The following is a 16,519-nucleotide window of genomic DNA, read 5'->3' on the forward strand; positions in this document are numbered from 1 at the left end:
ATGGTGGGGCATCGGAACGTGGGTTTCAGTGGAACGTGGGTTTCACTGATCATCCTCTCAAGTAATAACACTTTGCCATCTGTAACACATTGGTCCCATGGTCTAGTGGTCAGGACATTGGACTCTGAATCCAGTAACCCGAGTTCAAATCTCGGTGGGACCTAATTAATATTAATTATTTTTTGGTGAGAAAGACATTCTCGTCGACTAAATTCTCCGTATCTCCTATAACTAAATAAGAGATTTATTTTCGAAGAACAAAGAAAAAAAAAAGAGTAAATCGAAGCCCATTGAACTGATTTTTCGATTAAATGAAAACATAGGAGGTATGAGGGTTCATTTTTCCGCCGACCACGTCGAGACTAGCCGAACACAAATTAATATCTCACTAAACTCTATTGATTACTCGAATTTCTTATAAAAAGGTTCCACATGTCTTACTTAAATGATCATGAATTATTTACGTTTAATATGCATTCTTATTTCTCGAATCCTCTAACGTTTAATTTAATCGTAGAGAGATCTTCCTCAATTACGTCCCTACAAAATTCCATTGTCGCCTTGTAAGTATGGATGTTGGGTGTGAATTGGTTAAGGACTCGACCCAAATCATTTCCCTCGTACAGTACTCATGCGTTATCTACAATATGTTAAACATTATCCACAACTACAAAAGCCTTTACTTGAAGAACAATCTGTCCAAATGTAGTCGTGATTCTATCTCTCATATCATCATTTTCTTTGACCTGATGGCATTTCCACCAATTGCAGTCCATTACTTTGCTAACTGAGATCTCAAACAACCATTTAATAGGACGATGCATGAACCTATCAACTCAATCAGAGTCAAAAGTTCCACAAAGCAAGTTTTGACACATCTCTCTCTCTCTCTCTCTCTTTCTGCAAAGCTATTATGTCTTTCCTTGCATTATCTACTTCAACCTTTGAGCCTCTCTGTCACCATCACATCAGTTGATCCAAGAAACTTCGCATGAAACTTCACTGAAGAATTTCCTTCTCTCGATAACAAGTCCAAATTGGTGAGCTTGAAACTTCTCGCCTACTTTTACTTTGGGACCCATTTGATGAGAATTATTCTCACGCATTGATTTCAATCAACACAATTATGGTTCACAATAATCTTTTTAATGTACAACAACATGGATGTGCAGCTTCTCAATAAAAATTAATTATTTGAAACTATCAGCTAGTTTGGCTGCTATTACAATTTTATTTGAAATTAATTATAGGTTTCCCGTCCTCGTCGCTTACTATTTTCAAAAATAATAAAAACAAAAATTATTTGCCTATCAAAATCAAGTAGAGATTGATTGTCTATCAAAATCTTAATTTCACTCTATCTCTCTAGCAATTGTCTGTGAAAATCTATAAAACTAAATTATAAACAAAATCCTACCGGAGTCGATAATAATAATAATACTATTTTATTACTATTGAAAATATTTACATGTAAGATGGAAAAATCATGAGAGGTTAGTCATGCCTGTACTAATATACGTTCACTTTGACTATACTAACTTAATATATTGACTCTAACTACAATCACTTGTACTCGTTATTACACAGTTTCTATTAATGACCACAAAATTCTAATATATTTTCCTTATCTTCTTTTCAGCTTGTCGGTCTGCTGCATGCTTCGTGTACGAAGTTTCTACAAGTTTCGAAGAAAATTCAACACAATAATCCACTTGCAAGTTTTGATCCAAAACTATTCTCTTGTTTTTTATGACAGATAAGCTGAACCGGAAATCCGCACCCCTTTACACATATTCTTTGACAGATGCATCCATCTAAGATATGCGTTTAATGTGTGCATCGCATGAAAGGTGTGGCAACAGAGGACGGTGGCGGGTCTCACTCTCGGCCATGATGGATGCATGAAAGAGATGGCAGTCCAAGAAGCAGCAGCATCATCCATTTAGTAGTACAAGTACATAGATTCCCCTGTCATCATGCCTTCATGATCCCGCCTCATTAACTGAGAAAGAACACGAAGGCAGGGCGAGGCGCCGAGTGACCTCACTGCCGCCATGGGAAGAGCCCCCTGCTGCGACAAGGCTAACGTGAAGAAAGGCTTGTGGTCGACCGAAGAAGACGCTAAACTCAAGTCCTACATCGAGCAGCATGGCATCGGCGGCAGCTGGATCTCTCTCCCGAAAAAGATTGGTGTGTGTGTGTGTGTGTGTGTGTGATCGGTAACACCAATTCAATTGCTTCTCCTTGACCATGATCCGGTGTGTGTCAGCTAGGCCTCAGGCGGTGCGGCAAGAGCTGCCGTCTCCGGTGGTTGAACTACCTCCGGCCGAACCTAAAGCACGGGGAGTACTCCGAGGAAGAAGATGAGATCATCTGCAGATTATATTTGACCATCGGTAGCAGGTGACTGATTCATGCACTTGCTGTCTCATATTCTAGCTAGTTTGATTGATTTGCGCCGTTCTGCCATGGTGGGGAGCAGGTGGTCATTGATCGCCACGCAGTTGCCGGGGAGAACCGACAACGACATCAAGAACTACTGGAACACGAGGTTGAAGAAGAAGCTCCTGGGCAAGCAGCAGAAGCATCACCGACAGGCACGCAGAGGCACGGCGCCGCAGCAAGAAGTCAAGATCCGAGAGAATGGAATACTGGTGCAACTACCTCCATCGGAAGCCCATCGATCAGCTTCGCCTGGCATGGCTGATTCGCATGGTGAAGCTTCAGGAAGCTCCAGTGGATTCCTATCTGAGCTCGACGAGATCCTGCGCTTCGACTCGGCAGCACCACAAGGGTTGGATTATCTCTACGAGGCCAGGGGCATGGCCGAGGAGAGCAGCGGGACGAGCACGCCGGAGGAGAGCACGAACTGGGACGAGATGATCCCCTTCATGTACCCAGATTGGGTGCACGGCGGGCAAGAGATCTTTACCATGCAGTGATGATTGACGTACGCGGCTTGTGCATATACGATGATCGATAGAGGTGGTGGTGGTGGTGTTGAATTCATCGAACGTTCTATGATATGTGATTGATAATTAAGCCCCCCACCCCACCCTTTTTTTGAGTTTGATTGGTTTGTGTTCTTTAAATTTCAGGTGCCTTTTCCGGAGAATATACTATTAGGAGATACAAAGGACTGTCATGTACCATTAAATGCGACTAATGCAATAAAAGGAGGATCAAACAACGTCAGCCGCACTATTAATGAGCATATTCCAATCCCTTTTACGAGCATAACGAGTTTGGTTGATTGTCTAATCCACCGTACGTGAATTAGGCGTTCAATGTCACCTCATCCTGTCCCATCACTGCCTTTACTCATCATCTTCCATAACAAAGCGATGATCGATCTATTAGCCACTTTAGGATGCGTGTAAAGAAAGCTTGAACAGCGATCGTCGTCGGATCAACTTTACGAATCTTGAGATGGGAGAGGAGACGACGGAGGCTCTTCTCATGCCGAGGAACAATTCATCGTTCAATTTATCGCCGATTTTTTTTATTAATCGGGCGGATTCTATTTATCTGATTAAGCGTTAATCATCAAATTTGGTAATTTACACCAAAGCGTGGCCACCCAACAGAACACACGCCAATGACCGCCACTAGAAGAGTGGGACCCGGCCTCGAGAATATCCGAGTTCCGAGTTCACGCGATCAGTGACGCGGCCCACGCCTGGTCGCATCCCACGCCACCAAACCCGCCATGAGAGGCAGCGGGGGGCGACGCCGCCACCATCAACACCTGCCGTAGGAGGACCAGCCGGCGGAGCTCGTCCAGCCTCCGGCTGAGGGCCGCGGACTCGACCCGGAGCCGGTGGTTCGCCCGGCGGAATAGCAGGCAGCGGTGGGACAGGTCGCCGACCCGGCTCGCCATGTCCCGGTTCAGGGCCCGGAGCCGGGCCGACTCGGCGCGGAGCTCCTCGAGGTGGCGCTGCTTCCGCATCCGGCAGCGGCGGGCCGACTCGCGGTTGGAGAGCTTCCGGCGGAGCCGCCTGTGCTCGTCGGGGGAGGGCTTGGCCGAGCCGGCAGTCGACGGGGCCGGGTCGGCGTCGAACCAGGAGGGGTCGAGGGCGTCGAAGGCGGCGTCGAGGAGCAGCATGAGGGTTCCGAAGGAGGGAAGGTTAGAGGGGGAGAGAAAAGGGAAGAAAGGCGGACTCGCGGTGCGGCATTTAAGGACGGAGGAGGCGTGGCAAAGTGGGGCCAGCGGGACCCGCAGTCTCGGTCTCGATGATCACATGGCTGGCGTAACCTCGGCAGGAATCCGTCCTAAGATCCTGGCGTTCCTTAGATCACCACCGCTGATTGGTTCAATCAAGGAGTAGCGGAAGGTGGATCGTGAGCGGCTGGAATCTCCTGGGAATTCGGGGTGGGGTGGGCAGCCGATGAGGTGTTCTCTTAATGGCGAAGGAATGGTGGTGGTTCGATTAGATTCGGGTGTTACACGTGTCTCGTATTGTCATCTGCGGCACGTGCGCCGCTCGGGGCAAGCGTAGATTCTCCTCCCAGTAGTGTCTTTTCGTAAAGACGGTTCCCGGTTACTGATCGCGGAAGGCAACTAAATGGTGTTTGCCAAAGCTTTTCCATTCATCACCATTTTACATCCAGAGAACACAAGACTACTACTTCATGCAGAAGATGAAGCTTCGATGTTTCCACCTTTTACTGTCCATATCTCTAACAAAAGGGAACACAAGGTGTACTTTGGTTCGGGTCATTTGATAGAATGGCCCATCAACAAGATTGTACGTTCCACCCTAGTTCTTCACATCAGTTGAAGTGTGAGGGAGTAAAGCTACCGCTACAGGTTTAAGGGAGAGCTACACATAAAAAGCATAGATCTCATGGGCAGTGGGTGGCACAAGATGAACAGGAGAGATTCCAAGAGTCCATGACCATTTGCTTTTGTCTTCTTTCTTTTTTTCCTTTGATGTAGAACAAACTTCGGGTGGTCAGGAACAGCTTGCTTTCCGGCCAAAGCAGATGCCATGTCCTCTCTTTTCTCTGCCAACATATTGGCCAACCATTTCTTAGTCACATGATGAAGCCGACGTTCCAGGAAAAGATGGAGGAAGACACTGCATGAAACATTAACTGGGAGGATGTGTCCTTCAACGGTAAACAAAGAGAGAACATCAACTGACATCCATGCAAACAAAGAGGGAGAAGACTGCAAAGTGTAATCAGATGGATTCCAACCTTGTTAATGGGAAGCTTGTCACTACGTGCATGCTCACAGCTTTCCCCATCCTTTTACAGTGTCCATGTTGTAAAGGCAGCAGACATGTGGGTTGTTGAATGCACTGGAGATAAAGCTCTCTGTTGGGGATGGAGAAAAGTTGAGAGGTGGGTATGGGTTGTTGTTTCACTCATGTTCTCAAGTCCTCTCTCATAAAGGCTATATAAAAGTCACCATGGCATTCTAAGGAATTGGTCATGAAGAGAACAATGTCTTGGAGTGGCTTCGTATCTTTAGCTAAACTAAGATTTTGAATTGTCTGTCAACTTTTTCTTCTCTCAAGGGAATCATGTCGAGAAGATACAGAACTCTCCACTGTCATGGCCTGATAATGAATTTGGTAACCACAGTGGAGTAAGATGAACAGGAAAGGTTAAGAGAGTGGCTTTTACTTTTACTCATCACGCATGGAATTCGACCTTGGCCGGAGAGTCTTTAAGGGGTTCTTTTCTTTGCAGTGCAGGACTGGAGCAATCTACTTTGAACTGGGCAAGAGGTCAAGGATAAGTTAAATGCAGATAGGAATCACTAATTAGGCTTAAATGGAACCCTGATTGGATGCATCTTCTCTGACAATGGTATTGTGCATCATCCCTTCCACTTCCAGTTCTTTATTCAACAGAGTATTTGAAGTGATTTAGTTATCTTCTTTTGACAAGAACAACACCTCTCCTTCACATTGTTCATCAACTACAAAACGTAAATTGTTCTTGATATTAATATGAAGGATAGTTTCACAAGGAAAGGGAACTCTTTCTTTTGTTCTCCTTTCTACTAAACAACAGAACATATAGTGAATTCCTAATGTATTATACACAGTAAAGTAGTATGGGGATACAGGAATACTTAATGAAGGACAAACAAGGGATCTGTTCAATAGCAATTACTTCATGACCCAATTCATTGCATCTTATGTGGTGGGTTTAGCCTAAGACAACATAGGCATTAATCTTATGAGTATTACTAGTACATGGTACATCTAGAGAACCATAAAATATGGTCATAGGATACTCCTAACCATGACAGAAGTGCACATTCATTTCGATCAGAGTAAACTATACAGGAGAGGACTTAACTCAATAGTCCACGCTATAAATTATTCTGGTAAACAGTCATGTTAATTCATACTCAGGCTCCGGTTCCCATGACACTGGGGTCTCTTTCTTCGAATGAAACCTTTCTGAAACCCCCTTCTTGTTTTCCAATCTATTCCTAAGCAATCATAATGTCCCTGAGGATCACACTCTTCCTCATAGCTCTTCTCTTTCTTCCCCACACCAATGAAAGCAGGACTAGACCTGTGGATCCAAAAAAAGCTGATATTTGAGGTGCCCTTTCTTGCACACTTAGTTTTTCTTTGAATGCTCTTTGTGGTTATATTAGGATGTTGAGAGCGAGATGCCTGAGAGAGTAGAAGGATGTGAGAGGATAGTGCTTCGTGAACAGGTCTCTGACTTCCCACACAGATTACATCTATAGAGCACCATTGATTGTAGACTTGGAATGATACTGATCCTTTTGTTGCTGCAATAATGCTTGTCCTTTTATTCCACAACAAAAAAGAAAAAAAGGGTTGTGTTATAGATACCTTACACAGTTATCATGTTATTTTCTGCTAATTTCTTGCATGTTTTCGGGGTCGCATAGAGATAATTACTTGTAAGATAATGAGGATATGTGAAGTATTATACATTAGCTAACATCTTCAGGGAACGCCACAATTCAATTACAAGGACTAAGTAGCTGAAGTAGATGTTAGATAACATGAATCATGTACAATTCTGAACCTATTCGGCTGTTCACATAAAGTCAAGTGGCCAAAGGAACGTCGTGACAAAGCCATCACCAAAGTTTCAGCCTTTATCCATCGAATCGTCTGAAAGCACTGTATCTCATCGTTCTTAAACCCCATGAGTGCCACTTGATGCTCAAATGAAGTGCAAATCCCATGAATCACTTGATTTCTTACATGCAGTAACACAATCATAAACACTTAAACTCAAACCTTAACTATCATTTTAGTTTCTTGATAAGAATTCTGAAGTAACAGTCGAGTTGAGGTGATTAGGTATTAACTCCTTGCTTGTCCAAAATCCAAATCTCCTGGTAAAAGAATTCCAGGCACGATTATACTTTCCTGTTTATGCACTTGATTTCTCTGATACTTAGCATTCATATTTATATCAATATATAAAACAAGAAGAGGAGTGGAGACAGTAAGCATATAGGTGCCAAAAAACAAAACCAGATGGGTGCAAAGCCAACCTTAGGCATTTATTACAACTTAATATGATCGATACTACCAATATCCAGCTATAGTCCGTGATGAAAAGTAGCACCATCATATTGATTGCATGCTAATTTTACCTGCATCAATACACTATCATGGAAGATTTGAGGTTATCAAAGACTACCAAGCTATGTTGACAATTATTTTGGATGGAAGATAGAAATTATTGGTGGTGAGATGCTGCTAAAGTTATTCTGCCTCATTGCATCCACAGTATGTAACACAGCAGCTAATTCACTGCTGCTCAAAGGCTCAACACAGAGAAAAGGAGTCCGTGCTATACTAGAGATCAGAGTGGATTAACTGCTCCATGCTCCCCATTGGATCCGCAGGGCCAAGAAGTGGGAAAGGACGCAAGCTCGAGTACAGTGGACGAGGAGGCAGTATCCCCAGGAACCCTGCAGGAGACTGGTTGATGGAAACAGCGGCGTCTGGACCGCCACCAACAACACGCCGCTGCGTGAACGGCGGCAAGGTCACCACGTTTAGTGTACGCGGCGGAGGCACCGATCGGGGCGCGCCCGTCAGCCTCTGCACCAGCTGGCGGAAGTCCCGGGGATCAACCCGGTACACCCTGGGCGGCGGCGGAGGCTGGTCGGGCCTCCTCCACGGCTTCCCCTGTGGCTTCTGCACCGCGTGGATCGCGGCCTGGTATGGAGGCGCCCTCCCTTGCGAGGCTGGAGCTGGTGGCGCTGCTTGCAGGGATTGAGAATAGCTGTGATCCATGGATGAACGAACACGTTGTTCTCTGCTAAATGGTTCCAGGTGCAGGTTAAATTGGCCGCATGCAGAGGTCAACGGTAGAAGTCGGCGGCATCTGTACGTCACCAGCTGCACGCTTTCGTTGATGTTGACCGAGTCACGTCAGCGTGGCGGCTTGTTAGATTACCACGTGGAATAAGGGTGAATTAATGGTCAAACCAAGTAGGCATCGTTGAATACTGTTTTTTAGGATACGAAGACATGAAGATAATTGATAAGTTAACAATTTAATTTATCATAAGTCCATAAGTTATCACATATTAATATCTATAAAAAGGTAAAAAAATGTAAAAAATCAAAATCAAATTCATTCTTCATAAAATATTATAACCTTAATTGAGATCTTAAAAATTCATCCTATTAACCAAGAATATCATAAAAAAATTCATCAAATCAAATCAAAATATAAATATAACCTTTATTATTTTTTTATATTTTTCTCTTTTATTTCGAATATAACTTATAGAAATTGAACTAACTATACCGAAGGGAAGACGATTAAATTCTCTTTAATTAAGTTCTTCATCCTACTTGAGACGAGTTATTTTTATATTCTCTATTTACAGAAGAAAAAAATCATTATTACTTATTGTACAAGGATAATATAATTTGAATTAGACAAATTTATATCTAATGTATTACCTTTTTGTTTATGTTATTCGAGAGTACCTTTTCCATCTTTTAAATAGAAAATAAAAATAAAACATTGTTGGTGTGCATGCATGCAAGAATCTCAAAGTTCGAAGATGACATAATGGAAATGAGACATCATCGTTCAAATGCTATTTCTACATGGAAATGATGTTAAACGTGAATGGGTGAATGAATACGATGGATGATGCTTTCGTCCATGGTTTTGTAGAGTTCCCTCAGTGTTCACGTTGTATCAGAGCATCCAATAAAACATGGGGGATGGCATTAAATGTGGATAGGCCGATGGCAAAAAAAAAAAACAAAGATTAATTTTGTCTCAATTTTGTTTAACAAAATTATATAAAAGAGATGTGTATATTACCATATCTCTGCTGCACACCTTATAACTGCATATAATAAACCTTAATCATTATGACATCTTCGAGGAGACATCATGAGAAGTATATAAATAAATATATATAATTTCTCAATGATAAATTAAGACATCAAGACGTCCCCGAGAAACTTGCAGAATATTCAAAAGTATTTTTTCCTTAATGCAAAAGTATTTACTACTTGTTAACATATCGAAATTAAAGTTCAAAAATTTTCCCAAAAAATCTACTTATTTTTACATTTTCCTAATAATAGTTCCTTTTTCATTTATTTCGAGAGAGTATATTTATTTCTTAAAAGATGAAATTGCTCTCCTTTTTCATTTTCACCCATGTGTCCTCATCGCTATCCTCTCCATTGCGTCCTTATCGTCATCCTTACTTGCGTGCTCTTATCGTTGTTTTCACCTACACATATAATACTAATATTTACTTCGCCAACCCCCTCACTTGTCACCCTGAGCACCTCTCACTCCTCTCCTTCTTCAGCCCTGCTCCCAAACCCTTGCCATAATCGCAAACACAAAAGCAAGGGATCTTTTATCTTCCATATTTAATGACGAGGTGATAACTGAGGATTCTTCCTCATTCCTCTCTCAAGAGGCCTTGATGCTCCGGAGTTCTTCTCATTTGATAATACTAATTGATCTTGATTGCAACACACCATTAGATGACATCAAGAATATCATTGTCTTTGCCCACATGCTTTTGCTATCCTCGAGCTTGCCTTCTTTATTGTCCTCGCTGCCTTCAATCGTGAAGCTGGTAATAGGCAAGGAGGTGGCGAGGATGATAGTGAGAGTGAGAAAACATAAACGAGGATGACGATAGAAAATAGAGCATACGAGTGATGATGACAATAAAAGGGAAGGATCGTGAACAAGAACACAGATGAAAGTGAGAGCGCATAAACGAGGAAAGAAAAAAAAGTAAAAAGTAAGGGACTTTTTTACCCATTAAATTAGTCTCATTTACATATAGTATATCTAATCTAAGAAACCCCTTTCATCATTGTAGATTGCCGTATTCGATAGATCAATTAAAAGTAAGAAAGAAAATCGTAAATTGTGACGTTATGATGACCATTAAAAATTAAAAGTTCTTGATTTTTTCTATAAAAACCATATTTTTCTTTGCATAAATTCCTATTCAAAATATAAAAGAAAAGAAAGATAAAATAAGATTAGAAAAAATCTCCAATAAGATCAATGTTTGAAGAAAACAATAAAGAATAATTGAATTATCATTATTGTCATTTGTTTGTTAACATAATGGTGGCAAGAGAGTAAGGTAAAGAAGTACAATCATTCACATTGACTATTAAGTTGTCGTTTAGGAACGTGGACAAGAATCGTCGCATTCCATCACAAATCTATCGGTCTTTACTCCATTCATTAAATGATCCTAAATCAAGCTTCTAGAATTCAATCTTTCCCATCAACCACACGGCAAATGGATAAAACGATCCTAAATCAAGCTTCTAGAATCCGATCATCCCCATCAACCACACGACAAATGGATAAAACGATCCTAAATCACGCTTCTAGAATCCAATCTTCCCCATCAACCACAAGGTAAATGGATATGGGTGAAAGCTCCCAAACAAAAAACAAAAAAAAAAGGAGGGGGTTTCAGGAGATTGTGGGTATATTCATCATACAAATCCAAATTAAAGCCTAACTCTTTTTCTTTTTTTTTTGTGTACCAAGGTATACTAATTTGATGAATGGAATATATGTTAATATTATCTTAAATGTGTTATGTAGCTACACAAATCGAAAAGAAAAGTAGTGTCCATTTAATTCAAAATTGTAATTTGTATAAAAATTAAAAATGACTGATATATCACTATTAAAAGAAATTTTGGTTTTCAAACTCACATAAGAGATGGTATGAAAATATTTGATATTTTTGTCCCTAGTCACTATCTTGTTGATTTTGACTCAACTCTATTATTTAGTATGGATCTATTATCGAATGTCATTGATCTATTATCGAGTGTAATCGATCTATTATATTGTGCAAGGATCCGAGCGAGGTAAGGTCAGAGGTGGAAGGAGGACCAATATTCTTTTTTTGTTCCAAAATTATAATTTGAGAATATTTTTGAGATAACTAATACTAGATTTGAAGAAATAGTTCGGATGATTCAAGAGTACCTAACAATGTTATGAATGTCATATTGTAACTAGTAAAGTTCAAATTTGAAAGATTTTTGTCTAATATGATTAGGAGAGATACAATCAAAGTTGATCGAAAGAGAGCAATGATCAAAAGAAACTTGAAGTAAATGACGAATAAAAGTATCAAAAGAATAAAAAAAAATCAAGAATTATTGGATAGGGTCTTTGTTGAGCATAGCAAAAATCTATTAGCCATGGTAAACTGTAGTTGAAATCTTGCAAGGAGGTAAAAGTTCATGGCAGCTCTCTACACAATCTCTCCCGAGGGGTATTAAATTATTATATGTATTTTTTTTCCCTTTCTAACAAAAATATCTAAATTGGACTGTTAACTCCAAATAATCATTTAGGTCTTACCACAAATGATAAACCATTCAACTACAAGTACTATCACCTCTAATTTAATATCACATTGAATCTCATCAACCTAAGTATCATTAAACTATTAAATTAATTATCCTATCCTCTCTTGTTCTTTTAACATTTCTCCACTGGCCATTGACCTTTTCCCCATGAAAACATTTAGGCGGAACGATTGAGATTAATCTATCATGCAAGACCTGTTCCTCAACGATAGCGTATCCCACCACACAAGTTATCTCCATGAAGTACGTAGAGAAGACTTTGTGATCCTACCAAAACACATCCATGTTCGTTTCTATGGTATTATACAAGAGGAGTTGCCTCGCCTTTCTGTCTCCAATTTGCCATGTCATTGTTCTTCTATATATGTCCACCATGTCTGTTCTTATCCACCATCTCTGTGTGTGCTGTGACCCTTCTCACAAAGAAATGGTCGTCGGTTTCACGAGTCCTCACCAAACATGTCTTTTATGTCTACCTAAGTTGACGTGATTAGCCTCCAACCTACCTGCTCTCTCTATCTCACCGCTATTCCTTGTACGTGAGACCAACCTTTCCTGCCTCCACTCCCTTCTTCTTGCTCTCACGCTCGCCTTGGAATCAATCATTATGAGCGATAGGAACAGCAGCAGCGGCAGCAGGCTCCGCCGGTCCGCATGCTGAGCCGCGCATGCGACTGCTACGTGCGTTGCATGACCAGCTGCGCCGACGGGGTGCAGCATGGCGGCGCGCTCGGGTACCACACGGCCGCGCCGCTGCCGAGGACGAGCGGCGGCGACGACAACTTGCGGGATCTGATACGGGCGAATTCGGTGTCCCGCATGGGCGAAGAACTCAAATGGGCGTTGCCGCAGCCGAAGGTGACGCCGAGGAGCCAAAGCATGGCCATCGAGAGGATCGACGAGGACCGGCCTTGCGAGTTCGAGGACGACGTGAAGCTTGGCTCGGACTACCTGCTTCCGAGGAGCCGGAGTTATCCAAAGAGGAGGGTGGCAGCGTTGCGTTGATAGGTTTCACTTTGATTTGTGTTCTTCTTAGAGGAGAAGGCATGTTTGCTTGGATTAATCGATGTTTCGAATCAGATTTACTACATCTTTCAGTACATAACATGTGGTGCTGATCATTTTGGAACTAAATCAGAGCATGGTGGAATTGGTCACATGATTACTTGTTGCCTTTGAGCTTAAATGCAAATGACAGATCGAGTTGTCTTGAAGACTCTCTCGAAACTCATCATCCCCACGGCCGGTATCGAACGCAGCAGCTTCTACTACTTGGATGCTGTTACCACTCCACCGTCATTCTCACTAATTTAATTTATTTATTAATAAAATAAAATTAATTGATTTAGACATAACTTGCATTTAATAAGCTGTCACATGTCAACATCTACTCAATCATGCAAAATAAAAAAAAAATATCAAATTCATCAAGGACCGAAGATTCATGATTAAAATTTATTAATCAAGAATAGAGGAAAATTATATTTTTAAAAAATAAATCAGAATTATTATCTTTTTTTAAGTGAACATATTATATATTTAATTTAATATGATTGTAATGTTTCTTTTTTTATTTGGACCCTAAAAAAGATTAAAATATTAAAATAGATCAATAAATTAAGTTCTTCTTTTGAGTAAAATGTATTATAGATATATCTAATTTGAAAAAATATATTATAGATATGATTGGATTCTAATCATGGTTATTGGCTAATAAAAATAATATATATTTATGGTAGAATTTCTTAAGAAATGATAGTGATTCTCCTAATTATTTTTTTTAGACTCTCTAGTATCACTTATAGATAGACCGAACCTCTTGGGGACTCAACATCGATACATGACATTATTTAGATAGTACAGATTTTTTTTCATCTTTCATTAGTCACATGAACTACCTATGGAGAGATTATAGATCTTTTCTCATCTCACCTTTGCCCATGGTCTATTTCTTATATCAGTCCTACGAAGAATCAAGACGAGAGGAGAAAACGAGTCTAGTTTTTCTTGTAAATCGATATTACTATAGATTTTCTAAGCAACATCGAAAAGTGCATATTATAAATTTAATCTATTATTATTTTATTTTAATTTCTGATATTAAAGTTTTTTTTTTTTGCATAATAGCGTAATCATGGTTTCCATACTTACAATAGGTATTAGAGTCATATTTTAAAATAAATATTTTAAATCATAAAAGTATTTTAGATCTAATTTATATTTATATCTATTTATTAACACTCTTCGCTTATGAAACTATGGTATTTGGTTTTGATTTTGTTGAGAAATTTGGGAAGACATCACATGCATAACGGAAAAATAAAACACAAAACTAGTTTCCCAAAAGAACGATATAGGAATGTCGTGTGATGATTGGTAGCGAAAAACTCAATAAACCAAAAATCACGTAAGATTTGTGAGACGTTCTCACCTATGGAAGATCGTATATCTCTGAAAATGTAGATCCAAGTGTTGAATCTCGTATTTTGATGATGAAACTACTTGATATATGTTTATGATTTAATCTACGTTTTGAGTGACGTAGGATGCCTCGATCAGGATGAGACAATTAAAGCAGGAAAATCATGTTGTGCCGGAGGAACATGTCAAAAGATTGGACGTTGGGCCGGTGGATCGGTCGACGTATCGACAGAAGGCTTCGGGCCGTGGACTCGGGCATCGGGCCAAGAAGAGCGGGTATTGTGCCAAGGATATCGGAGTTGCGGAGTCAACTGGCCGATTGGGCAATAGGCTGCAGGAAAGGACGATGCGTCGAAGAATCGGACGAAGCGTCGAGGGACCAATGACATGCCGGACAACTTGGTTAATTGCTTAGGATTAATTGTCTCGATCGAAGTTTTTGTTTTGAATGTGCAGGATTAACTACAATGGAAGAAAGACATGCAGCAGGAGTTGCGCCGGAGTCATGACAATGATCACGTTGGGAGTTTGAGAGCTCGACGGAAGTTCGGACAGTCGTCGGAGGTTCTGCAGGAACAAATCCGAGAAGTCCAAAAGCTTACCAAAGGAGCTCATCGGAACTTGCCAAGTGGATCGTTGCAAGTCTAGGAGTTTGCCGGAAGTCCGCAGGAGCATCACCGAGGGTTCGTCGGATGATTGACGGAAGTTCGCCGGAAACCCGCCGGAAGAAGCGATTGACGCACCGGAGCAAGCTGCAGAATTTGTCTTAGGAAATAATCGTAGTTAGCACATTGATTAAGTTAGAAATGGGAGGTGATCCCATTAGCTTAATCTTGGGGCAATTGGGCCCCTGAAGAACTCAAATTGGGCCGAATGGATCAACCCATTCGGACCCAGGTTGCTGTGGGAGGTGCAACCGCCCAGGCAAGGAGATAGCACCGCCCAGGCTATGTCTCCCAGCGAGACTAGGCGGTGCAACCGCCCCAGCCAAGAGGTGGCACCGCCCCGGGCTTAGTCTCCGAGCGAGACTGGGCGGTGCAACCTCCTCTGTCAGGAGGTAGCACCGCCAGAGCTCAAGTTTCGAGCTCTGCCAGGCGGTGCAACCTCTCCAGTCAGGCGGTGCAACCGCCTGAGCTCGGTCTTCGAGCTCTGGCAGAGAGGTGCAACCGCCCCTGACAGAGGTGGCACCGCCCAGAGGCTCAGTCTTCGAGCTCTGCCAGGCGATGCAACCGCCCCAGTCAAGAGGTGCAACCACCTAATCCCGGAATTCCGGGAATTGACAGAATTGAGCTCTAAATTTGAACTGGGTTGGGGCCTATAAATACCCCACCCATTCAGCACTGAAAGCATAGAACACACACACGAAATCTTGCTGTCTTTCTGTGATTCTTAGAGCTCAAAACTGTTAGTTCTCCTCTTTCTGTTCTTCAAAAGTTTGAGTTGTAAAGAGAGGAGAGAAAACTTCTGTAAGGGTTGTCTCCTAAGCCTACTAAAAGGAGTGAATCTGTAAGAGGGTGGTTGGCCTTCGCCTATTGAAGGAAGGCCTCTAGTTGACGTCGGTGACCTCGTCGGTGGAGGAAGCCAAAAGTGGAGTAGGTCAAGATTGACCGAACCACTCTAAATCTCGGTTTGCATTTCCTTTGAGTATTTTACCTTCACTACAAACTTCTCAATAGCTTACTGCCCTCTGTAATTTTACGAACGAGTTTCAAGGTTTAGACGAAAATATGCATTTAGACGTAAAACTGCATTTAGACGTAAATCGGCTTTCCTCGTACAATCATCAGATTTCAGTTTACGTTTACGTCTTGATTTCAACTGCATACTGCCTTCTGCGATTTTACAAACGAGTTTCAAAGTTCAGACGTAAATCTGCGTTTAGACGTAAATCTACGTTTAGACGTAAATCTGCGTTTAGATGTAAATCTGCTTTTTGCAGATTACTTTTTGAGTTGTACAATAGCAGCACACTGTCTTTATACTTCTGCTTAAACTGTGTTTTATCTAAACAAGTGATTTATGAATCGGCACTTAGACGTAAATCTGTTTCTTCGTACGAACGTCGGATTTCAGTTTGCGTAGATATTCTGGTTTTCTTCATAGCTGCAAAATGCCTGCATAGATTGACTGCAACCTTGCTTAGTATCAACTTTCATATAGAGTTGTCTTTATTGTTCAAACGCAGCTTTCAGTTTTAATCGCAGAAAGTTTTCCGCTGCACTAATTCA

The 16,519-nt window shown here is 41.3% G+C and overlaps 3 protein-coding genes and 1 non-coding gene across 6 annotated transcripts; 2 read left to right on the forward strand and 2 right to left on the reverse strand.

The window, feature by feature from the left end:
* Nucleotides 1-91: 91 nt before the first annotated feature.
* On the forward strand, nucleotides 92-163 carry TRNAQ-CUG (transfer RNA glutamine (anticodon CUG)). Its single transcript has one exon. It is a non-coding gene; the product is annotated as a tRNA-Gln (tRNA).
* A 1,702-nt stretch (nucleotides 164-1,865) lies between these two features.
* Nucleotides 1,866-3,250, forward strand: LOC103990318 (transcription factor RAX3). Of its 3 annotated transcripts, XM_018828867.2 has the most exons (4): nucleotides 1,875-2,190; nucleotides 2,274-2,403; nucleotides 2,483-2,985; nucleotides 3,099-3,250. In XM_018828867.2, the coding sequence occupies exons 1-3, from the start codon at nucleotides 2,055-2,057 to the stop codon at nucleotides 2,940-2,942; spliced, it is 726 nt and encodes a 241-aa protein (XP_018684412.2). In that variant the 5' UTR covers nucleotides 1,875-2,054; the 3' UTR covers nucleotides 2,943-2,985; nucleotides 3,099-3,250. The 3 variants fall into 3 exon arrangements, with proteins under 3 accessions (XP_065047408.1, XP_018684412.2, XP_009407681.2); XM_065191336.1 differs by having other exon boundaries at nucleotides 1,866-2,190; nucleotides 2,270-2,403; nucleotides 2,483-3,115; XM_009409406.3 differs by having other exon boundaries at nucleotides 1,876-2,190; nucleotides 2,483-3,115.
* A 230-nt stretch (nucleotides 3,251-3,480) lies between these two features.
* LOC135678470 (ocs element-binding factor 1-like) lies at nucleotides 3,481-4,166 on the reverse strand. The gene has a single exon (XM_065191337.1). It carries the CDS (start codon nucleotides 4,103-4,105, stop codon nucleotides 3,653-3,655), a length of 453 nt encoding a protein of 150 aa, XP_065047409.1. The 5' UTR covers nucleotides 4,106-4,166; the 3' UTR covers nucleotides 3,481-3,652.
* Nucleotides 4,167-7,814: 3,648 nt separating this feature from the next.
* On the reverse strand, nucleotides 7,815-8,258 carry LOC135680112 (pistil-specific extensin-like protein). Its single transcript, XM_065194099.1, has one exon. The coding sequence runs from the start codon at nucleotides 8,256-8,258 to the stop codon at nucleotides 7,815-7,817; it is 444 nt and encodes a 147-aa protein (XP_065050171.1).
* Nucleotides 8,259-16,519: the final 8,261 nt, after the last annotated feature.

This window comes from Musa acuminata, chromosome BXJ1-7 (genome assembly GCF_036884655.1).
Source record: "Musa acuminata AAA Group cultivar baxijiao chromosome BXJ1-7, Cavendish_Baxijiao_AAA, whole genome shotgun sequence".
NCBI classification, from domain to species: domain Eukaryota; kingdom Viridiplantae; phylum Streptophyta; class Magnoliopsida; order Zingiberales; family Musaceae; genus Musa; species Musa acuminata.

Coding starts and splice junctions, on each gene's coding strand:
- LOC103990318 (XM_018828867.2), top strand. CDS start 2,055: ATGGGAAGAGCCCCCTGCTGCGACAAGGCTAACGTGAAGAAAGGCTTG. Junction 2,191..2,273: donor CTCTCTCCCGAAAAAGATTG/GTGTGTGTGTGT, acceptor TGTGTCAGCTAG/GCCTCAGGCGGTGCGGCAAG. Junction 2,404..2,482: donor TATTTGACCATCGGTAGCAG/GTGACTGATTCA, acceptor GGTGGGGAGCAG/GTGGTCATTGATCGCCACGC.
- LOC135678470 (XM_065191337.1), bottom strand. CDS start 4,105: ATGCTGCTCCTCGACGCCGCCTTCGACGCCCTCGACCCCTCCTGGTTC.
- LOC135680112 (XM_065194099.1), bottom strand. CDS start 8,258: ATGGATCACAGCTATTCTCAATCCCTGCAAGCAGCGCCACCAGCTCCA.